Source organism: Erinaceus europaeus, chromosome 8, assembly GCF_950295315.1.
Source record: "Erinaceus europaeus chromosome 8, mEriEur2.1, whole genome shotgun sequence".
Classification (NCBI taxonomy): Eukaryota; Metazoa; Chordata; class Mammalia; order Eulipotyphla; family Erinaceidae; genus Erinaceus; species Erinaceus europaeus.
In genome coordinates, this window is record NC_080169.1 from 121,184,779 (window position 1) to 121,210,760 (window position 25,982).

The 25,982-nt window shown below is 55.7% G+C and overlaps 1 protein-coding gene across 2 annotated transcripts; it reads left to right on the forward strand.

Annotated features, from left to right (window-relative positions):
- Positions 1–1,387: 1,387 nt before the first annotated feature.
- ZNF212 (zinc finger protein 212) lies at positions 1,388–18,791 on the forward strand. 2 transcript variants are annotated; one of them, XM_060196768.1, is made up of 6 exons: positions 1,462–1,539; positions 12,058–12,136; positions 12,826–13,215; positions 13,347–13,473; positions 16,903–16,974; positions 17,861–18,790. In XM_060196768.1, exons 3-6 carry the CDS (start codon positions 12,916–12,918, stop codon positions 18,679–18,681), a joined length of 1,320 nt encoding a protein of 439 aa, XP_060052751.1. In that variant the 5' UTR covers positions 1,462–1,539; positions 12,058–12,136; positions 12,826–12,915; the 3' UTR covers positions 18,682–18,790. The 2 variants fall into 2 exon arrangements, with proteins under 2 accessions (XP_060052750.1, XP_060052751.1); XM_060196767.1 differs by lacking the exon at positions 12,058–12,136 and having other exon boundaries at positions 1,388–1,539; positions 17,861–18,791.
- Positions 18,792–25,982: the final 7,191 nt, after the last annotated feature.

Here is a 25,982-nt window from a genome sequence, read left to right on the forward strand (position 1 = left end):
GTCCCCTCAGATCCCAGAGGATGAGGATGGGCCAGTGCTGGAAGGACGGTCACAGCCTCCAAACTCCTCACCCCAGGGACTCTATGACACTGTTATTCTGGGAAAGAAGTGGCACAAAGGTGCAGAAAGTTGGGATTGAGCAATGGAGCACCTGGAAGAGCACACAGGTTATCAGAAGGATGCGGGTTCGAGCCCCCAGTCCCCACCTGCAGGGGGGCCGCTCAGCTCTGACTTATGGTGGTATGGGGATTGAACCTGGGACTTTGGAACCACAGCCATGAGAATCCGTTTGCATAGCCGTTATGCCATCTACCCCCTGCAAGTATCTCTCTCTCTGTCTCTCCTTCTCTAGTTCCCCCCCTTCCCCATTTCTCTCTGTCTCTATCCAATGAATACATGAAGAAATAGTAAATTAACAGGGAGTCAGGTGGTAGCACAGCAGGTTAAGCGCATGTGGCATGAAGCACAAGGACCGGCATCAGGATTCCAGTTCGAGCCCCCGGCTCCCCACCTGCAGGGGAGTCGCTTCACAGGCGGTGAAGCAGGTCTGCAGGTGTCTGTCTTTCTCTCCTCCTCTCTGTCTTCCCCTCTTATCTCCATTTCTCTCTGTCCTATCCAACGACGACAACAACAATAATAACTACAACATCAATGAAAAACAACAAGGGCAAGAAAAGGGAAAATAAATAAATACAAAGTTTTTTTTTAAAAAAGGAACAGGGAAGCTAGCAGGGGAGGGGATGGGATACGGAGTTCCGGTGGTGGGAATTGTACCCCTCTTATCCTATAGTTTTTATCAGTGTTTCCTTTTTATAAATAAAAATGATAACAAAAAAAAAAGAAAATACTTGTGACAGAGGAGAGAGAACTAGGGCCTAGAGTGGTGCACTCCAGACCTAGCAATAAGAATATATCGATATAGGGAGTCGGGCTGTAGCGCCGCGGGTTAAGCGCAGGTGGCGCAAAGCACAAGGACCGGCATAAGGATCCCGGTTCGAACCCCGGCTCCCCACCTGCAGGGGAGTCGCTTCCCAGGCGGTGAAGCAGGTCTGCAGGTGTCTGTCTTTCTCTCCCCCTCTCTGTCTGTCTTCCCCTCCTCTCTCCATTTCTCTCTGTCCTATCCAACGACGACAACAATAAAACAACAAGGGAAACAAAAGGGAATAAATAAATCAAATAAATATTAAAAAAAAAGAATATCGATATAAAATGAGAAGGCTCGTTTTAGGTGTTAGGGATCAGCGTCCCCCAGGATGCGCATTTTCAGAGGCCAGAGAGGCGGGGGCTGAAGCTCGGGCGGCCGTGGGCGTCGCGGCTGCAGTTCAGCCTCCGGCCGCGCGGGGGCGCGCGCGGGATCTCGCGCGGGTCTGGCGCGCGGCGGCGCCTCTCTCGGCCGGGCGGCCGGCGCTCCCACAATGCACCTTGTATCAACACGGCGCGGCCCGCGGCCTGCTGAGGAGACGCGGCCCGACGGCTCTCTGGCGACGCCCGAGCGCTGAGGGGCGACTGGCGGCCATGGCGGAGTCGGCGCCGGCTCGGGTGAGCGGCCTGGGGCGCGGGCGGGCGGGCGGGCGGCGGGGCCGGGGCCGGGGCCGGGGCGGGAGGGTCTCCCGGGGCGGCCGCTGACGGACCCGACCCCCCCCCCGCCCCGCGCCTCGCCGGGCGTCTCCGCGGCGTCGCTGTTTGCAGAAGCGTCTCCGCGGGCTTGGGCTTCGCGGCCGAGCTCGTCCCGGTCCCTGCGCGCCGGACGGGCCTGCTGGGGGCTCCGGTCACGGGGCTTCCCGGGCTCGGGGGCAGGGACGACCTGGGGGGTCCGGGGGCGACTGGCGGGGTCGGGTGACTTGGGGTGGGGGGATATGTGGGGACAAGTGCGACTCGGGCTCGGGGACTGGGCGGCCTGGGGGGTCGAGGACGGGGCGACGGGGGCTGGGGGCGCAGCAGGGAAGGAGACGGCCGGCGAGGCCTGGCGGCGGGCCGGGGGCAGGTGGAGCAGGCAGGTGGGCGGCAGGTGAGAAGACCTGGCGGCAGAGTTGGGGCCAGGTGCGCGGTGGTGGGGGTCAGGGACAGGTGAGGCCTGGGGGTCGGGGACAGGTGAGGCTTGGGGGGTCGGGGACAGGTGAGGCCTGGGGGTCGGGGCAGGTGAGGCCTGGGGGTCGGGGCAGGTGAGGCCTGGGGGTCGGGGCAGGTGAGGCTTGGGGGGTCAGGGACAGGTGAGGCCTGGGGGTCGGGGCAGGTGAGGCTTGGGGGGTCAGGGACAGGTGAGGCCTGGGGGTCGGGGCAGGTGAGGCTTGGGGAGTCAGGGACAGGTGAGGCCTGGGGGTCGGGGCAGGTGAGGCTTGGGGGTCGGGGCAGGTGAGGCCTGGGGGTCAGGGACAGGTGAGGCTTGGGGGTCAGGGACAGGTGAGGCCTGGGGGTCAGGGACAGGTGAGGCTTGGGGGTCAGGGACAGGTGAGGCCTGGGGGTCGGGGCAGGTGAGGCCTGGGGGTCGGGGCAGGTGAGGCTTGGGGGGTCAGGGACAGGTGAGGCCTGGGGGTCGGGGCAGGTGAGGCTTGGGGGGTCAGGGACAGGTGAGGCCTGGGGGTCGGGGCAGGTGAGGCTTGGGGAGTCAGGGACAGGTGAGGCCTGGGGGTCGGGGCAGGTGAGGCTTGGGGAGTCAGGGACAGGTGAGGCCTGGGGGTCGGGGCAGGTGAGGCTTGGGGGTCGGGGCAGGTGAGGCCTGGGGGTCAGGGACAGGTGAGGCTTGGGGGTCAGGGACAGGTGAGGCCTGGGGGTCAGGGACAGGTGAGGCCTGGGGGTCAGGGACAGGTGAGGCCTGGGGGTCGGGGCAGGTGAGGCCTGGGGGTCGGGGCAGGTGAGGCCTGGGGGTCGGGGCAGGTGAGGCTTGGGGAGTCAGGGACAGGTGAGGCCTGGGGGTCGGGGCAGGTGAGGCCTGGGGGTCGGGGCAGGTGAGGCTTGGGGGGTCAGGGACAGGTGAGGCCTGGGGGTCGGGGCAGGTGAGGCTTGGGGGGTCAGGGACAGGTGAGGCCTGGGGGTCGGGGCAGGTGAGGCTTGGGGAGTCAGGGACAGGTGAGGCCTGGGGGTCGGGGCAGGTGAGGCTTGGGGAGTCAGGGACAGGTGAGGCCTGGGGGTCGGGGCAGGTGAGGCCTGGGGGTCGGGGCAGGTGAGGCTTGGGGGGTCAGGGACAGGTGAGGCCTGGGGGTCGGGGCAGGTGAGGCTTGGGGGGTCAGGGACAGGTGAGGCCTGGGGGTCGGGGCAGGTGAGGCTTGGGGAGTCAGGGACAGGTGAGGCCTGGGGGTCGGGGCAGGTGAGGCTTGGGGGTCGGGGCAGGTGAGGCCTGGGGGTCAGGGACAGGTGAGGCTTGGGGGTCAGGGACAGGTGAGGCCTGGGGGTCAGGGACAGGTGAGGCTTGGGGGTCAGGGACAGGTGAGGCCTGGGGGTCGGGGCAGGTGAGGCCTGGGGGTCGGGGCAGGTGAGGCTTGGGGGGTCAGGGACAGGTGAGGCCTGGGGGTCGGGGCAGGTGAGGCTTGGGGGGTCAGGGACAGGTGAGGCCTGGGGGTCGGGGCAGGTGAGGCTTGGGGAGTCAGGGACAGGTGAGGCCTGGGGGTCGGGGCAGGTGAGGCTTGGGGAGTCAGGGACAGGTGAGGCCTGGGGGTCGGGGCAGGTGAGGCTTGGGGGTCGGGGCAGGTGAGGCCTGGGGGTCAGGGACAGGTGAGGCTTGGGGGTCAGGGACAGGTGAGGCCTGGGGGTCAGGGACAGGTGAGGCCTGGGGGTCAGGGACAGGTGAGGCCTGGGGGTCGGGGCAGGTGAGGCCTGGGGGTCGGGGCAGGTGAGGCCTGGGGGTCGGGGCAGGTGAGGCTTGGGGAGTCAGGGACAGGTGAGGCCTGGGGGTCGGGGCAGGTGAGGCCTGGGGGTCGGGGCAGGTGAGGCTTGGGGGGTCAGGGACAGGTGAGGCCTGGGGGTCGGGGCAGGTGAGGCTTGGGGGGTCAGGGACAGGTGAGGCCTGGGGGTCGGGGCAGGTGAGGCTTGGGGAGTCAGGGACAGGTGAGGCCTGGGGGTCGGGGCAGGTGAGGCTTGGGGAGTCAGGGACAGGTGAGGCCTGGGGGTCGGGGCAGGTGAGGCCTGGGGGTCGGGGCAGGTGAGGCTTGGGGGGTCAGGGACAGGTGAGGCCTGGGGGTCGGGGCAGGTGAGGCTTGGGGGGTCAGGGACAGGTGAGGCCTGGGGGTCGGGGCAGGTGAGGCTTGGGGAGTCAGGGACAGGTGAGGCCTGGGGGTCGGGGCAGGTGAGGCTTGGGGAGTCAGGGACAGGTGAGGCCTGGGGGTCGGGGCAGGTGAGGCTTGGGGGTCGGGGCAGGTGAGGCCTGGGGGTCAGGGACAGGTGAGGCTTGGGGGTCAGGGACAGGTGAGGCCTGGGGGTCAGGGACAGGTGAGGCTTGGGGGTCAGGGACAGGTGAGGCCTGGGGGTCAGGGACAGGTGAGGCCTGGGGGTCAGGGACAGGTGAGGCCTGGGGGTCGGGGCAGGTGAGGCCTGGGGGTCGGGACAGGTGAGGCCTGGGGGTCGGGGCAGGTGAGGCTTGGGGAGTCAGGGACAGGTGAGGCCTGGGGGTCAGGGATAGGTGAGGCCTGGGGGTCGGGGCAGGTGAGGCCTGGGGGTCGGGGCAGGTGAGGCTTGGGGGGTCAGGGACAGGTGAGGCCTGGGGGTCGGGGCAGGTGAGGCTTGGGGAGTCAGGGACAGGTGAGGCCTGGGGGTCGGGGACAGGTGAGGCTTGGGGGGTCGGGGCAGGTGAGGCCTGGGGGTCGGGGCAGGTGAGGCCTGGGGGTCGCGGAGTGACACTCTCCGGTCCCCCTTCCACAGCACTGCCTCCCTGCTGGGAGACGGAACCGCTGGCTCTGCCCCAGGCCTCGTGTTGGCCGCCCGACCTCTGGGGGGCACCTCGCTCGGGTTGGTGGTGGCGAGGCCTCCCGGGTGTCGCTTCTGTCCTAGATTTGGGGGCCTGCCTGGGGGACGGGCTCGGTTCATTCATTTCCACCCACGCCGGGCCGCGGCGGCCTTACTGTGTGTGTGTGTGTGGGGGGGGGGGGGGGGTCCTCGTAGCAAGAGGGAGGACATCGGGTGAGCCGAGAAGCGGGCAGGGCCCGGGCCAGCGGGGAAGCCTAGGGCGACCCGGGCTTCGCCTCCCCGTGCGCCGCCGACCGGGGCAGGGCCCTCGCCGCCTGCCCGAAGTGGTGCAGGTCATCTGGGGTGGGGTGGGGTACCGTAGGCGGACCCCCAGGAGTCCGGGTCCAGTTCCGGCTACCCCGCAGGAGGGTGCGGTGGCTGCCCTGTGCCCTCCCTCCGGAAGCCCTTTGCTCATCACAAGGAGGAAAAGTGGCTTGTGGAAAAGAAATCAGCAGAAGCAAAAGCATGGGGTCCCACGTTTGATTCCGAGCGCGCGTGTGCCAGAGGGATGCCCCCTTCTGTCTCCCATTGATAGTCAACTACGTCTTTTAAGTATTCACAGCCGTAAGCCACTCTGTCTTCCTCGGGTTAGCTTGGGGAGTGGAAGAACAGTTGAATCGGGCCTCCTTCCCAACCTCCCCTCCCAGGAAACCAGAGTTGACTTTTTGTATGTTTTCTAATCACTTTTTTTTTTTACTTACTGCATAGAAACTGACATGGGGGGGGCACAGAGGGAGAAAGACGGACACCTGCAGCACTGCTTCAACAGTCGTGAAGTTTCCTTCTATAGGTGGGGACTGGGGGCCTGAACCCAGGCCCTGTGCATTGTAACATGTGCGCTCTACTGGGTGCACCACCACCTGCCTTCCCTGCGGCTATTCTTATCGTGCGTAGTTGGGAATTATTATTGCTATTATTATCATTATTGTCTCCAGGGTTGTTGCTGGGGCTTCGTGCCTGCACTATGAATCCACTGCTCCTGGAGGCCATTTTTTTCTTTTTCTTGCCCTTGTTTATTGTTGTTGTTATTATTGTTGTTGTTGTTGTTAGATAGGACAGAGAAATGAAGAGAGGAGGGGGAGAGAAAGATAGACACCTACAGACCTGCTTCACCACCTGTGAAGCGACCCCCCTGCAGGTGGGTGATGGGGGGGGCTTAAACCCAGGTCCTTGGACTTTGTAAAAGGTGAAAGATTTATGTGATCTGAAGAGAAACCAGATTATCCCTTGCACTTTGTAACGTGTACAACAAACCAGGTGTGCTACCACCCGGCCCCCATAGTTGAGAATCATTACACACACACACACACACACACACACACACACACACTTAGATAGCTCACAGAGTTAAGGTTCCTTCCCTTCTTCCCTCTCCCCCTCCCTTTCTCCCCCTCCCCCTCGCTTTCTCCTCCCCCTCTCTCCCCCTCCCTCTCTCCCCCTCCCCTTCTCCCCTTCTCCCCCTCCCCCTCCTCTCCTCCCTTCCCCCCATATAGGATGGAGGCAGTTGGGCGGTGTGGTGGCAGCCGCCCTGGCACAGCCCATACACAGGCCCTTGGTCCGTCTCGTGGCCACCGACAGGTGTCGCCACGTTGAGGCTCAGAGCTTTTCTGACCCAGGGGTGCGAACGAGAAGTGTCCGGGAGCAGGCTCTGTGGACTCTGTCACCCGAGGGCAGGCGGGGCCCCGCTGAGGTCACCATGTTGAGTGCACACTTGGCCCCCCCTCCCCCCATGAGCTCCTGGGGCCGCAGGGCCTGCCACCCGTTTCTTGAGGGGCCGCTCTGGGCGGAGGCCACCGTGTTGCTCCGTGTGCCAACAACGAGTCTGCGTGTGAGAGCATAACGGGCAGGGAGTGCTGTGAGAGCTGCTGTGAGAGGCTGTGGAGACATGGGAGGCCCAGGAGGCCCAGGAGCCACACGGTCAGGCCGAGGCGGGGCACAGCTCAGCCGACAGAGCGCAGGACTCGCCTCCTGAGACGGCTCTCACGTCAGACCATCAGAGTCAGAGCAACAGATCATGTGGTCCGGGAGGTGGAGCGCTGCGTAGTGTGGAGGCCTCAAGCATGAGGTCCTGAGTTCAGTCCCCGGCAGCACGTGTACCAGAGTGAGGTCTGGTTCTGTCTCTCCTATCTTCATGAATAAATAAATAAATACATACATACAATCTTAAAAAAAATGTTTCGCGGTCCGGGAGGTGGCTCAGTGGTAAGGCTTTGGACTCTCAAGCATGACGTCCAGAGTTTGATCCCCGGCAGCACGTGTGCCAGAGTGATGTCTGGTTCTTTCTCTCTCCTCCTATCCTTCTCATTAATGAGTAAATAGAATCTTTAAAGAAAAAAGTTTCTCCTTGAAAACCACACCAACCGGCAGGAGTCAGCGGCAAGCACGTGCAGCCCCGGGGGCCGTGGGACACTGCGGGAGGGATGCTCCTCCAGCCAGTTAGCCCCGCACCGGGTAGCCCCATGGTTAGGGACCTGTTTTAGAGAAATGAGTGGCGTGGGATGTGCCGTGCACACCAGGCTCGACACGCTGCCACTTGTTACCGGGCAACCCAGGAAGAGGCCAGGTGTGTGTCAGCGAGGGGCCTAGATGCCCGGGCTCGGCAGGGCTGCTCCGCCCACCCCGCGCTCACTCTGCCCGCCTTCCAGAGGCCTGCGAAGGAGGAGCAGACGCCAGGGAGCTGGGTGCTGAGGGAGCACAGCAAGTGGACAAGGGAATTCAGACGGTGATCTAATACTTAGCTTCATTTACCCTTTTTGTTTTTTGCCTCCAGGGTTACCGCTGGGGTTCGGTGCCAGCACTGTGAATCCACTGCTCTTGCGGCCATTTTTGTCAACTTTTTGTTTTTTTGATAGGACAGAGAAATTGAGAGAGGAGAGGAAGACAGACACCTGCAGACCTGCTTCACCACCTGTGAAGCGACTGCAGGTGGGGAGCCGGGGGCTCAAACCAGGATCCTTCCGCTTCATACTATGTGCGCTTGACCAGGTGTGTCATCGCCTGGCCCCAGTTTCATTTATCTTAATCTGTTCCGTGGAACTTTTCGGGGCAGGGGGATGGGTAAGATAAGCTTCTGACCCGTGTTGGGAGTGAGCTGTGGGAGTAAGTGAGCTCACGGCCAGGCTCAGCTGTGCGGTCTCGGCCTGTTATTTCACTTGGTCCTGTTTCTCCTAGTCTGAACCTCTGCCCTGCAGTTCTTTCAGAGATATTTAGAGAAGCAGCCTTGAATAAAATGTGAACCCAGTGAGAGAGGAAGGACGTTTAAGGCTGGCGAGATACTCACCTTGTGGGCAGGGTGGGGGGGAGACGCACCTGCTGGGCTCTACATGCGACCCGGCTCTGAACTTGGTCCTCACGGCGTTTGGGGGAAGCTTCAGTGCAGGGGATGTCTTTCTCTCTGTTGCTGTGACCTTGTTTCTGGGTGTCGAGCTAAAAAGTTAGTGTGGAGCCCCAGCAGTGGACGGGGGGGGGGCGAGAGAGAGAGAGAGAGTCAGAGGTGATCATTCAGTAACGCTGCCTGGATAGTACGTCGCTTTTCTTTTTTTTTTTTGGTTGATTCCATATTTTGGCTATGAACATGGAGTTACATATATCCCTTCAAATTAGTGTTATTATCTATTTTTTTTTTGTAATTTTTATTTATTTATCTTCCCTTTTGTTGCCCTTGTTGTCTTTTTATTGTTGTTGTAGTCGTCGTTGTTGGATAGGACAGAGAGAAATGGAGAGAGGAGGGGAAGACAGAGAGGGGGAGAGAAAGATAGACACCTGCAGACCTGCTTCACCACCTGTGAAGCGACTCCCTGCAGGTGGGGAGCCTGGGGCTTGAACCGAGATCCTTATGCCGGTCCTTGCGCTTAGCGCCACCTGCGCTTAACCCGCTGCGCTACAGCCCGGCTCCCGAGACCCAGGTTCTAGCCCAGCCCCCACCGCATGGAAGGAAGCTCCAGTGCTTTGCTGCTGTCCCCCTTTGTCTGTCTGTCTGTCCCTTCCTTCTGAAAAAGTCATCCCAGAGTGGTGAAGCCCCAGCAATGGAAAATTAAAAACAAAAAGCAGGATGGGGAGCTGGGGTGCGAGGCTAGGTGTGCACTGACAGAGCGGGGCGAGGGCAGCTTCGGGAAGACTCCTCACTCCGTGGTGCTGAGCGGCTTGCTCTGCGGTGACCCTCCTGCTGCTGCGGACAGACCACCACACCGAGAGCCCCTGGACAGGCGGCTGAGCGCTTACTGAGTTTAGGAAGTATGTCCGCTCTGCGGGCTTCAGGGCTGAGGACAAGCTCAGTCGGGGGGGGGGGGGTTTCTCCATGTCATAGGGCCATTGGATGGGGGTTAGGGACACGAGCAGGTAGAAGTCCCCCAGAAGTCGAGAAGGTGTCATTTACATCATCTATCATAGCACGACGTACAGTAGCCCCAAAGAGCTGCTGGAAATTGCCTTACTGATCTTGTAATTTTGTAAATCAGTATTAAATCATTAATAAAATTTAAAAGAATCTGACCAATAAAAGAAATTGGTTTACTGGGCTAGACGGGGCACACCCAGTAGAGTACATGTGTTACCATGCACACAGACCTGGGTTCAAGCCCTGGTCGAGGTTTCATGAGCAGTGCTGCAGCTGTGTCTCCCTCCCTATCACCCCCTTCTCTCTCAGCCTCTGTCTTTGTCAAAAAGAAAGAAGGCCCCCCAGAAAGGTGTCTGTCATGCAGGCACCATGCCCCAGCAGTAACCCCAGTGGCAATAGGTTGAATAGATAAAAACATAGAGTGGATGTATTGTTTAAAAAAAATGCTGACAGGGGGTCGGGCGGTAGTGCAGCAGGTTAAGCGCAGGTGGCGCAAAGCTCAAGGACCGGTGTAAGGATCCTGGTTCAAGCCCCCGGCTCCCCACCTGCAGGGGAGTCGCTTCACAGGCAGTGAAGCAGGTCTGCAGGTGTCTATCTTTCTCTCGACCTCTGTCTTCCCCTCCTCTCTCCACTTCTCTCTGTCCTATCCAACAACATAGACATCAGTAACAACAACAACAATAAAACAACAAGGGCAACAAAAGGGAATAAATAAATATTTTTAAAAAATACCGACAGTCAGTGGGACAGGCGAGAGAGCCCCCACATCTATGGGGACCTAACACATGGCAAGAGGGCCAGAACCACCACTCGGGGACGAAAAGGCCTCGCCGGGCAATAACAGCCACGTGGCGAAAAAATGAAATGAAACCGCTCCTTCACATTATCCTCCGATGGATCAAAGACACGGATTTTAGACCTGAAACTAGAACATGTAGAAGAGAACACTGGTGAGACTGGGGTCTGAACATCAGAGATCTATTTGGAGGAGGGAAAGTGAGACTGAAATGAAGAGACTACATCGAGCGGGGACAGCATTCTCCACATCCAGGAAGCTTCTCCAGGTCAAGCAGGCTGCCCAGCAGTTGATGAGCTGTGTGTCACCACCGCGCCTGCCGCCGTCCAGCCCGCAACTGGAAGAACGCATCTTCACGTCTGACAAGAGGTCGGTATCAAACCCTACCAGGAGCTCACACCACAGGAACGACAACAAAAACCAGCCTATAAAAAAGTAAGTCAAAGACCTGAACGGGGTTTTCTATGGAAGATGCGTAGTGGTCCACAGACATGAAAAAACGCTGCTTCTCACTAGAGAATGCGGATGAGAACCACAAGGAGGTACCGCCTCACGTCTGCCAGAACCATCTACGCCAACAAATCGAGAACCCAAGTTGGGGGTGCTGTCGGGGGAAGGAGTCCCTGTGGCATTGCGGTGGGGAATGCAGACTGCTGTGCTCACAGACAAACCCGAAACACCTCCTGGGCATTTATCCAGAAGACACTCATTTGAGAGCCAAACGCACCTCTGCCCACAGCTGCTTTATTCACAGTAGCCGAGGAGTGGAGGCTGCCGCTGACAGATGACTGGCTGTTATGGGGCAGTCAGTGGGATACCAGTTGGTGATTTAAAAAGATAAAATGGGACAAAATGGATGGAACTAGAGGTGATCCTGCTGAGTGAGTTAAGCAAGGGAGTGAAAGACAGCTACCAGATGGTGTCGCTCTTATGTAGAGCCTAGAGATCGGAAACCCCTGAGCTTGTCAAGACGACAGCAGAGCCACAGAAACAAGCAAACTGTCTCTTGGGATTTGAGGGAACTGCGGGTTATCATTGGCGGTGGAGGGCACCGTGTGGGGCTACGCTCACGCTGACAGAAAGCCCCCGATAGGACGCTGAGTGCGAAATGGAGGTTGTCTAGTCTGACTTCATTTTTTGTTGAAAAAGAAGTTAAAAGTGGAAAAGGCTTATGAGAAATACACCAGACTTTTTTTAAAAGGCTTATTTTATAACAGATTGTGTAATGGTTATGCAGAGGAATTTCTTGCCTGAGACTTCCACAGTTCAGGTTCAGTTCCTGGCACCACCATAAGGCAGTGCTGAGCAGTGCTCTCTGCTTAAACAAAATCTTAAATAGTAATTAAAAAGGTTTTTTTTTTTTTTTTTTGCCTCCAAGGTTATTGCTGGGGCTCAGTGCCTGCACTACAGATCCACTGTTCCTGGAGGCCATTTTATCCCCATTGGACAGGATGGAGAGAAATTGAGAGTGAGGAGAGAGAGAGACAGACAGAGACACCCACAGACCTGCTTCACCACTTACGAAGTGCTCCCTATAGGTGAGAAGCCGGGGGCCTGAACCGGGATCCTTGCATGGGTCCTTGTGCTTTGTACTATATGCACTTTAACTCGGAAAAATACTTTTTTTTTCTTTTGCCCCCAGGGTTATTGCTGGGGCTCAGTGCCGGCACCACAAATCCACTTGCTCCCAGAGGCCATTTTTTTCCCTTTTGTTGCCCTGTTTTTTTTTTTATCTTTGTAGTTATTTTTATCGCTGTTACTGATGTCGTTGTTGTTGTTAGGACAGAGAGAAATGGAGAGAGGAGGGGCAGACAGAGGAGGAGAGAAAGATAGACACTTGCAGACCTGCTTCACCGCCTGTGAAGCAACTCCCCTGCAGGTGGGGAGCCGGGGGCTCGAACCGGGATCCTTACGCCGGTCCTTGCACTTTGCGCCACATGCGTCTAACCCGCTGCGCTACCGCTTGACCCCTGGAAAAAATACTTTTTAGGAACGCGAGACGGACAGAACCAGATCATCATGACCCTGGCACATGCAGTGCTGGGGGTTGAACTTGGAGCCTTGTGTTTGTAAGTCCTGCACTCCAGCCACCATGCCACCTAGCAGGCCACCACCAGAATTACAAGAGCTTATTTATGATCGATGGTCGCTGATAGAACTTTTATGTTTGTTTATTTCTGAGGAGAACCAGAGCATCTCCATGGCACAAGTGATGCTGGGGATTGAATTCCTGCTTGAGAGTTCATCGCTCCACCCACTGGGCCGCCTCCTGGGCTGTCTGGGTTCATTCTTTGTTTTGTAGATTTTTTATTATCAGAGATATCAGAGCACTACTAAGCTCTGGCATAAGGTGGTGCCGGGGATTGAACCTGGCACCTCACACCTTCAAGTCTGGTGATACAAACTTTCTGCTTTTTGACACTTACTCCATGTATGTATAATTTGCAGTATCAGAATGCAAAATGGCTTTTTAAAAATATTGTTGCTATGTTATTGGACAGAGACAGAGAGACATTGAGATGGGAGGGGGAGATAGGGAAAGTGACACCTTCAGTCCTGCTTTGCCACTCATGAAGCTTTACCCTTGAAGGTGAGGACCAGGGGCTTGAACCTGGGTGCTTAACCAAGTGCACCACTGCCTTTTTTTTTTTTTTCTTAAAGCAAAACCTAGCTAGCTCTGCATTCTCCCGACTGACGTGGGTGTGGCTTTCTTTACTTGCTGTGTGGAACTGACAGACCCCGTGTCTGATTCTTTTAGCACAGGAGGAAGCGCCGCTCCACCCCTCTGACTCCTCCCTCACCGCCCCCACACACAGTAGAGAAAAGCCCTTATTTCCAGACCCCGGAGATGTCACTCTGGACCGTCGTGGCCGCCGTGCAGGCCGTAGAGCGGAGGCTGGAGGCCCAGGCCGCCCGGCTGCTCAGCCTGGAGGGCCGCGCGGGCTCGGCCGAGAAGAAGCTGGCCGACTGCGAGAAGACGGCCGTGGACCTGGGGCAGCAGCTGGAGGGCAAGTGGGCCGTGCTGGGCACCCTGCTGCAGGAGTACGGGCTGCTGCAGCGGCGCCTGGAGAACATGGAGAACCTGCTCCGCAACAGGAACTTCTGGGTCCTGCGGCTGCCCCCGGGGGACAATGGCGAGACCCCCAAGGTAGCCACCTTGAGGATTAAGAGTTAGCAGGACAGCGCTTGGCCACTTGATTCTAACCTGTTGGCTTTGTCTCCTGACTGTGACGAGAGGCCCTGACCCCCTGCCTTTTTCTTTCTTTTCTTGAATTTCAGCCCCCGCGGCCCCTGGAGAGTGAGGACGTGTATTTCTCTGAGGAGCAGTGGGAGAACCTGGAGGACTGGCAGAAGGAGCTGTATCGAAACGTGATGGCCAGCAACTACGAGACGCTGGTCTCCCTGAGTACGTAGCTCTCCTCCCAGACTCTCCGCCCTTGAGTCTGTGTGTACCCACAGTCCGCCTGCGGCCCATGCCCTGTCCGCAGAGAGAGAGTGCTTTTTTAATTTAATTTTTATTTTTTTGCCTCCAGGGTTACTGCTGGGGCTCAGTGCCTGCACCATGAATCCACTGCTCCTGGAGGCTATTTTTTTCCCTTTTTTTGCCCTTGTTGTTGCCTTGTGGTTATTGTTGTTCTTGATGTCACTCATTGTTGAATAGGACAGAGAGAAATGGAGAGAGGAGGGGGAGAGAAAGACAGACACCTGCAGACCTGCTTCACCACCTGTGAAGCTTCCTGGCAAGTGGGGAGCCAGGGGCTCGAACCGGGATCCTTAGGCTGGTCCTTGCGCTCTGCGCCATGTGCGGTTACCCCGCTGCGCCACCGCCCGACTCCTGAGAGAGTGCTTCTGAAGGGTCTGGATGGCGTGCGTTTGCATTTCTTCTCCTGAGAGCTGCTAGGTGTAGTGTAGTTCACAGGCAGTGTGTTCCTCATTGCGACTGCTACTGCTACTGTCTGCCACGCTTGACAGCCCGCAGACCCCTCAGAACCTGGGAGGCGGCGGCTACCCGCTTATTAACAGAAACAGCCGGCGGAGGAGGACCCAGGTGGGCTCTCGGAGTGTTCTGCCAAAAACAGGAATTCTGCACGTGTCGGCAACTGTATTTATTGTTTGCTCTAAGCCATTAGACCCCCAATGACAAAACCAAACCCACTTGAGAGTTCTGTGTGAGTGGCAGAGGGTTCAGGTGCGAGGCAGAGCCTCACTGTGGCACGCTGCTGACAGCTCCGTGGCATTTGACTGGAATCTCACACCTGTTCATTGCATTTGTTATGAAGTTCACAGGAGCAATTAGCAGATACACAGTTTATATAATGTCTTCAGGGTACAAAAATATTTTATTTAAAAAAATGAATATTGATTTACAAAATTATAAGGTAACTTGGAGTAAAATTCCACTCTGTACCCACCACCAGAGTTCTGTGTCCCCCTCCCCCCATTGAAAATTGCAGTAGTGGGAGTTGGGCGGTAGCGCAGCGGGTTCGCCGTAGGTGGCGCAAAGCACAAGAACCGGCATAAGGATCGGGGTTGGAGCCGCCTGGCTCCCCACCTGCAGGGGAGTCGCTTCCCAGGCGGTGAAGCAGGTCTGCAGGTGTCTATGTTTCTTTCCCCCTCTCTGTCTTCCCCTCCTCTCTCCATTTCTCTCTGTCCTATCCAACAATGACATCGATAACAACAATAATAACTGCAACAAAAGGGAATAAAAAATATTTATTTTAAAAAAAGAAAGACGACTTCAGTAGTTTTCCTCTATCTTTTCTCTTTTTTGGCCCATTTTTTCTCTGGTCTTGCCTTCACTTTCCTCTAAGTCACATCTACACCTATTAGTACTTCTGAGTGCCTTTCCTTTCTCAGATAAGAGAAGTAGTGCCTGGCTTCCTTTGGTGTTGTCCAGATTCAACTCCATTTCATTGCCAGTATAAAAGCAAAGATTCCTGGTGACAAGCACTTTGGGTCCTAGTGGAACTGGGCTTCAGAACCCTCTCGTCATCTTCCCCTAACACTTCCCCCTCTGGGGTTATGGACCAGAATTCTTTATGGGGAGCAGTAGGTGGAAGGTCTGGCTTCTGTAATTGCTTCTCTGCTGGACATGGGCGTTGGCAGGTGGATCCACACCCCCAGCCTGTTTCTGTCTTTCCCTGGTGGGGCAGGGCTCTGGGGAGGTGGGCTTCTAGGACAGAGGTCCTGGTCAGGTTGTCTACCCTGGGAAGTCAAGTTGGCATTACGGTAGCATCTGAAATTTGGTGGCTGAAAGGCAGTAAGACATAAAGCAGGACAAAATGTTTAATAAACAGGAACCAAAGGGTAGGGTAGTAATATAGCAGATGATATATAGAGTCCTTGGGGTGGGAAGAAGCAAGGAAGTCTATTTCAGATAGATCCCTAGGGGGCTGTGACTTTAGTACTCTCTGCTTGAGTTTGATAGCTAACATGAAAGTGGACTCGAAATACTGTCTGGGAAGACCGTGTCAAGAGTTGAGGATAGAGCTAGACAGCTGAATCAGAGCAGAGTTGCTCCTAAACTTGAAAATACATCAATACAATTAGCTGTTTACCACATCAAACCTGACTCAAGGATGACGTCATGTCTGTACATATTTAGCACAGGAGCCTGTGTAACCTCCGAGTTCTCGATAGACTGAGCTTGCAGTCTGTGGTCACAGCTGGGATCATTCTAGGCTGCACTCATTTCAGGACCCGTCTTTCTCGAGTGGCAGACTAGCATGACCCAGCCTCCCTTCAGAGAGTGGGCAGTCCCTGCTGCTCTACCGTGAGGGCAATGTCCTGGAGAGGCCCACAAAAGACGTTCCTGATGGATGTGACCAGTGATAATAATGAGATAATGATCTTTTTATTTCTTAAAGGTTTATTTATTAAACAGGGGTAGATAGCATAATGGCTCTTCAAAGAGACTCTCATGCCTGAGGCTCCGAAGTCCCAGGTTCAGTCCCCTGTGGTACCATAAGCCAGAGCTGAGCAGGGCTCTGACTTAAAAAAATATACACACACACACACATATATACATACATACATACATATACATTAATATATACACACACATACATATACATTAATATATATACACATACATACATATACATTAATATATACACACATACATATACATTAATATATATACACATACATACACATTAATATATACACACATACATACATATACATTAGTATATATACACACATACATATACATTAATATATACACACATACATTAATATACATATATACACATACACACACAAGAAGAGGACCACAGTAGTATTCTGACACATGGGATGCCAGGGATTGAACTCGGGATCTCATGCTTTTAAATCCAAAGCCCTAACCACTGTACCACCTCCTGGGCCTCTACAAAGATCTTTTAAAACATGATGTGAAGAGAGCTGAGATGTAGCTCAGTGCCGGAGTCTTGCATCTGTGAGGCATGCCGACAGAAGAGAAGTAGTTCATGGAGAGACGTGTGGTGAAGGCCGGGTGGGGGCAGGCCGGGAAAGAGCAAACAGGTCGGGCAGCTGGCCGCCCTTGGGCCGGGAGGAAAAACCTGTCTCGTCACACGGAGGGGCAGTGCAGGGCTTCCTCCCGGAGGAGCTTAGATACCTGCAAGGAAGCAGCTTGGCCCCAGGGGGACGTGGTAGCGGCCCAGAGCCTGCTGCCCGGGTCACAGTGACTAATGAGAGCTGGCCGCCAGCTGGGCAGAGGGTCCAGGGACCCGCTTTACTGACCGTGAGGGGGAGGTGACAGCACGGTGTCCTGAGTCCTTATTTGTGGGAAGCCTTTCCCTCAGCTCTGCTCACACTGTCTGTGTCCAACCAGAGGTCCTGGGCCAACCGGAAGAAGAAGCGGAGCTGGGTCCAGAGATGTCGGGTGACTTGGAAGGACACCCAGGTGAGTGGCTGCCAAGTACCCGCCCCGTCTGGCCCTCTGCAGTGTGGAGGGAGCAGACCCTGGTGATGAGGCTCCTTGGTTGCACTCCTGGCTCCAGCCTCCTGTCTTGGCCACTTACCTCGGGGCCTCACGTCAGTTTTGTTTACCCGAGCCCTGGCTTATGCTAGTTCTGGGGATCGAACCAGGGACCTCAGAGCCTGGCCCGGAAAGTGCTTTTGCATGATCGCTGTGCTGTCAGGAGTCGAGCATGAGGTGCGTGAGCAGCAGGCGCCGGACAGCCGGACGGGGGGTCTGCGGCCGAGGCTTCCCCCACACAGACTGAAGCCAGGCGCACTGGGAGCTCCTGCTGCCGCCTGCCCTGCCCGGAGAGCTCGGACCCAGGGCCTTGTGTGGTCTTGGCCTGAGCTGCCTGCTGGCCCCTAAGTTTAGGGCGCTTTTTTTTTTTTAATTTATCTTTTCCCTTTTGTTGCCCTTGTTGTTTTATTGTTGTAGTGTTGTTATTGATGTTGTTGGATAGGACAGAGAAATGGAGAGAGGAGGGGAAGACGGGGGAGAGAAAGACAGACACCTGCAGACCTGCTTCACCGCCTGTGAAGTGACCCCCCTGCAGGTGGGCAGCCGGGGGCTCCAACCATCGGGATCCTCACTCCGGTCCGCGCCACTTGCGCTGAACCCGCTGCCCCCCCCCCCGTCAGCCCACGTGCTTTCCCCTACACCGGCGGCTACCTGTGTCCCCAGACGTGGGCAGGCAGCGCCCCACGTGCCGTGCGCACCTCAATCCCTTCTGAGACCTGTGGCCGGCAGTCTGTCTGCCCGACCGCCTGCGACTGACAGATGGAAGGAGGTTCCAGAAGTTGACCGCGTTGTCGGCCTGTCTGTCTTGCAGCGGACGGGGTCGTGGTCAAGCCGGAGTCCCAGGACGCGCTGGCGGGAGCCCTCCGCGAAGAGGAGCGGACCCTCTGGGACCGCGCGGGCATGGCCGTCCCTTCGGACTCGGGGCCCGGAGCCGCGGCCGCCGAGGAGCCCCCCGAGGCGGGCGGAGACCCTCGTGGCGGCCGGACTCCGGGCGGTGGCCAGAAGCGGAAGTCGAGTCGGCAGGCCCGGCCGGGGCCGGCTGGGGCTCGGGACGCCGCACGGGGCGCGAAGCCGCGGAGGGGCGCCTACGAGTGCCCGGAGTGCGAGGCCGGCTTCCGCTCCAAGCAGCAGCTGGCGGCGCACCGCCGCGCCCACCCGGAGCCCGAGGAGGCCCCGCGGCCCCGGCCGCGCCCGCAGCCGCAGCCCCGCAGGACCCGGCTCCACCGCTGCGACTTGTGCGGGCGCAGCTTCGGCTGCCGCCTCAGCCTCGTGACGCACCAGCGCTGCCACGCGCAGGAGGGCGCGGCCGGGCCACCGGTGCAGGAGCGCTTCTCGCCCAACAGCCTGGTGGCGCTGCCCGACCACATCTCGTGGAGGAAGAGCCGCGGCGCGCTGTTGTGTGGCTACTGCGGCAAGAGCTTCAGCCACCCGTCGGACCTGGTGCGGCACCAGCGCATCCACACGGGTGAGCGGCCCTACCGCTGCCCCGACTGCGACAAGGGCTTCATCCAGAAGCAGCACCTGCTGCAGCACCAGAAGATCCACCAGCGCGAGCGTGCCGGCTCGGCCACCCGCCCCGCACCCGCGCCCGCATCTGCACCCGCACCCGCGGGGCCCAACGGCCTCCTCTGAGCGCCGCCCCTCGCCCGCCCGTCCGCCCGCGGGACGGAGGGGCTGGCGAGGGGCCCCAGGACACCCACGGACGGACCGACAGGATGGACCGACAGGCGGCGCCTTGCGCCTGGAACGAGCAGGAGGACCCGTTCCGAACTTAGTTTAGTTGACTGAGGACCCGAACACTGACACTTTGCTTCCTTTGGTTTTTGTTTTCAGGTCCTGGAGCGGAGCGGAGGCGGGCCTGCTGGGGCTCCGCGGGCGGGCGGGAGGGACGGAGCCAGAGCCGCGTCCGCTGGGGCGCCTCGAATAAAGTGTGCTACTAGCAGAGGCCCGGCTCCAGTCTGCTGCTTTCACTTCCACGGGTCTGGGTGCCGGGAGGGGTCACGGCAGAACCCGACACCACGTGAGGATTTGAACCCAGGGCCACCCCCGTGCAGCAGCCAGTGCCTGTGTCCCCCTCATCCCCGTCTAGAGAGAAGGCCCCGGGCAGCTGGTTGGGGCGTGAGGAGACCGACCCCAGCAGAGACGGTGGCGCTTAAAAGAAAATCCCCGCCTGGGGGAGGCGGGCGGGGGCGCAAAGCGCAGGGTCCGGCGTGAGGATCCTGGTTCGAACCCCCACCTCTCCACCTGCGATGAAACAGGTCTGCAAGTGTCTTTCTCTCCCCCTCTGTCTTCCCCTTCCTCTATCGACCTCTCTCAGTCCTATCCAACAACAGTAACAACAACGATAAACAACAAGGGCAACAAAAGGGAGAAAATGGCCTCCAGGAGCAGTGGATTCGTAGTGCAGGCACCGAGCCCCGGTGATAACCCTGGAGGCAAGAAAAGAAAAAGGAGGGAAGAAAGGCTGGCAGAAAACAAAGGCAACAAAAAGGAATAAATATTTTTAAAAAAATTCCCACTGGGGTCGGGCCTGGAGCAGCGCTGTGACCTGCCTGAGGGCACAGTCTGGGGGGGGGGGGCACACGTGGGCTTGGTGTCGGTTTAAGACGTGGACCTGTGAGAGGGGACACAGACTCATAACCTCTGTCTGGCCTCATAACCGGCTGTGCTGAGGAGTGAACTTGGGGCTCTGTTACTTTGGAGAGAGAGAGAGATGTGGGAGAAACAAGACAGATACCTGCTGCACGGCTTAACTGCTTGTGAAGCTTCCTCTCTGCAGGTGGGGACCCGGGGCTTGAACCATGTGTGCTCAACTAGATGTACCACTGCCCAGCCCTCAGGACCTCAGTCTTCAGAGACCAACACTTGTCCACTGCGCCACCTCCCGGGCCACTCCGGGGCCGAGAACAGAGGAGTCTTGGCGGGAGGGACCCCTGTCCTGAGGAGCAGAAAACTCTGGAGAGATAACACTTATCTCTCTCAATCTTATCAAAACAAAACATAAAGGGAAAAAAATGGCACCGGGAGCACTGGCACCGAGTCTCAGTTAACTGGTGGAAATAAAAATGACCATGAACGGGCTGGGCGGTGTCACACCGGGGTGAGCGAACACATCCCAGCCCACAAGCGCCCAGATCAAGCCCGCACCTGCTGGGGGTGGGGTGGGGATGGGGCTTCAGGGGCGGTGAAGCAGGGCTGCAGGTGTCTGTCTCTCTTCCTCCCTGTTCTCAACTTTTCTGTCTCTGTCCAAACCAAATGTTAAAACTCCAGGAGCAATCTTCTTCTAGCGTTTGCCCTTCCGTAGCCAGTCAACAGCGTCAGGTTGAGCCTGATGTCAAGTTTCGAGACCTCCTTTGAATCTGGAGAGGTGGCAGTCGTTGACTATGTGGGTCATAGTCTGTCTGGAGCCGCAGGGGCAGTTTGGGTCGTCTCTGGCTCCCCAGCGATGGAACATAGTGGCGCACGGGCCATGGCCTGTTCGATAGCGATGGAGGAGGGCCCAATCATAACGTGCTAGGTCAAAGCCGGGTTGACGCTTGCAGGGGTCTGTGATGACGTGTTTGTTCTTGACCTCAGCTGACTGCCAGCTCTGTTTCCAAGAGTCTGGAACAGAGAAGTTCAGTGTAGGCGTAGGGGACCAGATTGGGTGACGAGACGTCAAGCGTTGGACAGGGTGGGCGAAGATATCCGCGTATATTGGCAGGTCCGGTCGAGCGTAGACGTGGGAGATGAACTTCGATGATGCCGCATCCCGACGAATATCTGGCGGGGCGATGTTGCTAAGAACTGGCAGCCATGGAACCGGGGTGGAACGGATGGTTCCAGAAATGATCCTCATGGAGGAATATAATTTGGAATCGACCAAGTGGACATGGGGGCTATGGAACCATCCTGGGGCACAGTATTCTGCAGTGGAATAGCATAATGCCAGAGAGGATGATCGTAGTGTGGCAGCGCTCGCGCCCCATGAGGAGCTGGCCAGTCCTGCAATGAAAACAGAAGACAATGCAGGAACACAAAACATTTCAAAAGCTCACAGAAGCTCCAGTGTGTGTGTGTGTGTTTGTGTGTGTGTGTGTGTGTGGCGGGGGGTGGTGGTGGGGTCCAGGACATAGTCAGAGGAACAGGTGAGTAGACAGAATCCCTCAAGCAGCTCTCAGGCTCAGACACGGGCACACACCGGTGCTTCCCTACATCCCTCTTACCCCACACTCCACACTCCCCTACATCCCTCTTACCCCGCACTCCACACTCCCCTACATCCCTCTTACCCCGCACTCCACACTCCCCTACATCCCTCTTACCCCACACTCCACACTCCCCTACATCCCTCTTACCCTGCACTCCACACTCCGGCATCCAGATCCCCCCTCACCTCCTTTCTGGGCCACTTTTTTTTTTTTAATTTATTTCTTTATTGGGGAATTAATGTTTTACATTCAACAGTAAATACAATAGTTTGTACATGCATAACATTCCCCAGTTTCCCATTTAACAATACAACCCCCACTATGTCATTCAGCATCCTTCATGGACCTGGATTCTCCCCACCCACCCATACTGGGCCACTTTTTTTTTTTTTTTGCCTCCAGGGTTATTGCTGGAGTTCGGTACCTCAACTATGAATCCACTGCTCCTGGAGGCTATCTTTTTCCCATTTTGCTGCCCTTTATTGTTGTCATAGCTGTTGTTGTTGGGTAGGACAGAAATGGAGAGAGGTGGGGAAGACAGGAGGAAAGACACAGAGAAATGGAGAGAGGTGGGGAAGACAGGAGGAGAGAAAGACAGACACCTGCAGACCTGCTTCACTGCTTGCGACCTCCTGCAAGTGGGGAGCCAGGGGCTCGAACGGGGATCCTTACGTGCCACGTGCTCTTAACCTGCTGTGCTACAGCCCGACTCCCTATTCTGGGCTACTCTCACCTCCCAATTCATGGTGGAGCTTTGTAAGTACGAGGGAGGATGCTGGCTGTCCAGCAAAGTCCAGTGTTCCTTGTTACCTGGGCCAAGCAGTAACAACTAATGTTCACCTAGCTCTCAACTGTGTTTAATGTTGTTTTTTTTTTTTTTCTGTTTTTTTCCTTCGGCCACCAGGGTTTTTGCTATGAATCCACTGCTTCCAGCGGCCATTTATTTTTTCCATTTATTTTTTGATTGAATAGGACAGAGAAGTTGAGAGGGGCAGGGGAGATAAGGAGAGAGACAGAGACACCTGCAGACCTGCTTCACTTGGGAAGGTTACTCCTCGCAGGTGGGGAGTAGGGGCTCAAGCCAGGTCCATGTGCCTGCGCCACTGCCTGGGCCCCACGTTAAATCTCACAAGTGGGGTGTGGGGTGGGCAGGAGGGTTCTTAACCTGTTGATGCGGCAAAGAGCTGGGGTACAAGGTGGCTCAGTGGATAAAGCACTGGACTCCCAACCACGGGGCCCCGAGTTCTGTCCCTGGCATCCCATATGCCAGAGGAATGCTCTGCCTCTCCTTCCCTCCCCCTCTCTCTCTCTCTCGTGTTAATGAATCTTAGAGGAAGACAACAAAGCCAGGCTTAGTGGGCTCTGGTAGACCTCCTTCCCTCAACTCCACACTGCCCTTGGCTGCTGTGGCTTCTGGGTGACAGTTAAGTACCTTGTGTCCAGGCTGGAGCTAAAGTGCTCGGGGGCCCAGGTCTCTGCACCAGCAGTGCTGCCGTGTGCTGGGAGAGCTTTTCTTTCTTTCTTTTTAAATAGAGAAATAGTCATGTGGTCTGAGAGGTGGTGCAGTGGATAAAGCATTGGACTCTCAAGCATGAGGTTCTGAGTTCGATCCCCGGCAGCACATGTACCAGAGTGATGTCTGGTTCCCTCTCTCCTTTCTCATTAATGAAGTAAAGAAATAATCAGTACTTGAAAGAACAGGAGAGAGAAGAAAAAGGGAGAGAGGACCAGAGCACTGCTCAGACCTGCCCTACTGTGGTGCTGGGGCTTGAGGCTGTGGTCTCTGGAGCCTCTGGCATGACCATGGTTGGTGCTCTCACGCAATGCATTTATCTCCCCAGACTTTTTTTTTCTTTAACGTTAAAAAATAATTTTACAGGGAGTCAGGCGGTAGCGCTAGCAGGTTAAGCACAGGTGGCACAAAGCACAAGGATGGCTGGAAGGATCCCGGTTCGAGCCCCCGGCTCCCCACCTGCAGGGGAGTCGCTTCCCAGGCGGTGAAGCAGGTCTGCAGGTGTCTGTCTTTCTCTCCTCCCTCTCTGTCTTCCCCTCCTCTCTCCATTTCTCTCTGTCCTATCCAACAACGACATCAATAACAACAATAATAACTACAACAATAACAAACAGCAAAGAGGGAATAAATAATTAAATAAAAAGTTAAAAAAAATAAATTAAAAAAAATTTTTTATATTTATTTTATTTATTTATTCCCTTTTGTTGCCCTTGTTGTTTTATTGTTGTAGTTATTATTGATGTCGTCCTTGTTGGGCAGGACAGAGAGAAATGGAGAGAGGAGGGGAAGACAGAGGGGGAGAGAAAGATAGACACCTGCAGATCTGCTTCACCGCCTGTGAAGCGACTCCCCTGCAGGTGTGGAGCCGGGGTTCGAACCGGGATCCTTATGCCGGTCCTTGTGCTTTGCGCCATGTGCGCTTAACCCGCTGCGCTACAGCCCGACTCCCAAAAATAATAATTTTATACCTGGGAAGTAGCAAACCAGATAAGGTGTTAGACTCTCAAGCATGCGTCCCCGATTTGACCCCTGGCATTGCATGTACCACGCTCTGGTTCTCCTCCTCTTCACTTATAAAATAAACACTAAATTTTTTTTAGAGCTGGGGAGGTAGCGTAATGGCTATGTAAAATGACCTCAGTGCCTGAGGCTCTCCTGCCACAGGTTCAGTCCTCAGCACTGCCATCAGCCAGAGCTCAGCAGTACTCTGGTAGAAATTGTAAAATAATAAGGATAATAGGGACAGGCGGTGACACACATGGCTGAGTGCACAGGACTTGGGTTGGAGCCCACCTGCAGAGGGGAAGCGCCACGAGTGGTGAAACAGGTCCGCAGGTGTCTCTCCCCCTTTTAATCTCCTCCTTGCCATTCAATTTCTCTCTGCCCTATCCAAAGTCAATAAAAGGAAAAAGAAAATTAAAATTTTCAGGGTAGAGAAGATAAACATTTAAAGGATAGATAGCATAATGGTTATGCAAAGAGACTCTCACACCTGAGGCTCCAAAGTCTCAGGTTCAATCCCCCGCACCACCATAAGCCAGAGCTGAGCAGTGCTCTGGTGTAAAAAAAAAAAAAAAAAGGGAGCTGGGCCGTGGCGCAGCAGGTTAAGCACACATGGCAGAAAGTGCACAGACTGGCACCAGGATCCCAGTTCGAGCCCCCGGCTCCCCACCTGCAGGGGAGTCGCTTCACAGACGGTGAAGCAGGTCTGCAGGTGTCTGTCTTTCTCTCCTCCTCTCTGTCTTCCCCTCCTCTCTCCATTTCTCTCTGTCCTATCCAACAACGACAACAGCAATAACAACAGTGATAAACAAGGGCAACAAAAGGGAAAAAATTAAGTTTCTTTAAAAATATTTATTTTTGTGAGTAGAGTTGGTAAAATTGCTACGCTATAGTGTGCTGTGTGCCGTGTGCACACAGGAAGTTGTGGTGCTTGGGTCTCTTTCACGCTCTCTCCTGCCTCTCATTGTCTATCTAAAACAAAATATGAAATAACCACCGCATACCTGGCATAGAGGAGTACTGGGGGGGGCACCTGGAGCATCAGCCCTGGGAGGTGCCCTGGTGGACCTGCAGCCGCCGCCCGATTTGGGATGAGACCTGTGTTGACAACATCTTCAGCCCTGGCTGGCGCAGACACACACCGAGGCTCTTGCCCACTTCGGTTGTCCACTATTAACACCCGCTTATCTGTTGTTGGTCACCGAGGTTGCTTCCTGGTTGGAGCTAAAAGTCATGGTCAATATACACAATGGAATACTACTCAGCTATTAAGAATGATAAAGTTGGGGCTGGGGAGACAACATAATGGTTATGCAAAAAGCCTCCCATACCTGAGGCACCAAAGGTCCAAAGTTCAATGCCCAGCACTGCCATCAAGCCAGAGCTGAGCAGTGCTCTGGTATCTATCTTTTCTTTTCATTCTTTCTCTCTTTCTTTCCTTCTTTCTTTTTTTTTAATATAATTTATTTCTTTATTGGGGAATTAATGTTTTACATTCAACAGTAAATATAATAGTTTGTACATGCATAACATTCCCCAGTTTCCCATTTAACAATACAACCCCCACTATGTCATTCATCATCCTTCATGGACCTGTATTCTCCCCACCCACCCACCCACCCCAGAGTCTTTTACTTTGGTGCAATACGCCAATTCCATTTCAGGTTCTACTTGTGTTTTCTTTTCTGATCTTGTTTTTCAACTTTGGCCTGAGAGTAAGATCATCCCATATTCATCCTTCTGTTTCTGACTTATTTCACTCAACATGATTTTTTCTAGGTCCATCCAAGATCGGCTGAAAACGGTGAAGTCACCATTTTTCACAGCTGAGTAGTATTCCATTGTGTATATAGACCACAACTTGCTCAGCCACTCATCTGTTGTTGGACACCTGGGTTGCTTCCAGGTTTTGGCTATTACAAATTGTGCTGCCAAGAACATATGTGTACACAGATCTTTTTGGGTGGATGTGTTGGGTTCCTTAGGATCTATCCCCAGGAGGGGAATTGCAGGGTCATAGGGTAGGTCCATTTCTAGCCTTCTGAGAGTTCTCCAGACTGTTCTCCACAGAGGCTGGACCAATTTACATTCCCACCAGCAGTGCAGGAGGGTTCCTTTGACCCCACACCCTCTCCATCTTTCTTTCTTTCTTTCTTTCTTTCTTTCTTTCTTTCTTCTGTTTCTCTCTCATTAAAATAAATAAAATGCATATTAAGAATGCAGAATTC

Bases quoted from the DNA above. Each gene is read 5' to 3' on its own strand.
- ZNF212 (XM_060196767.1), top strand. From the start codon at position 1,516: ATGGCGGAGTCGGCGCCGGCTCGG. The intron at 13,216-13,346 runs GTAGCCACCTTG...CTTGAATTTCAG, and splicing joins ACAATGGCGAGACCCCCAAG to CCCCCGCGGCCCCTGGAGAG. The intron at 13,474-16,902 runs GTACGTAGCTCT...GTGTCCAACCAG, and splicing joins CGAGACGCTGGTCTCCCTGA to AGGTCCTGGGCCAACCGGAA.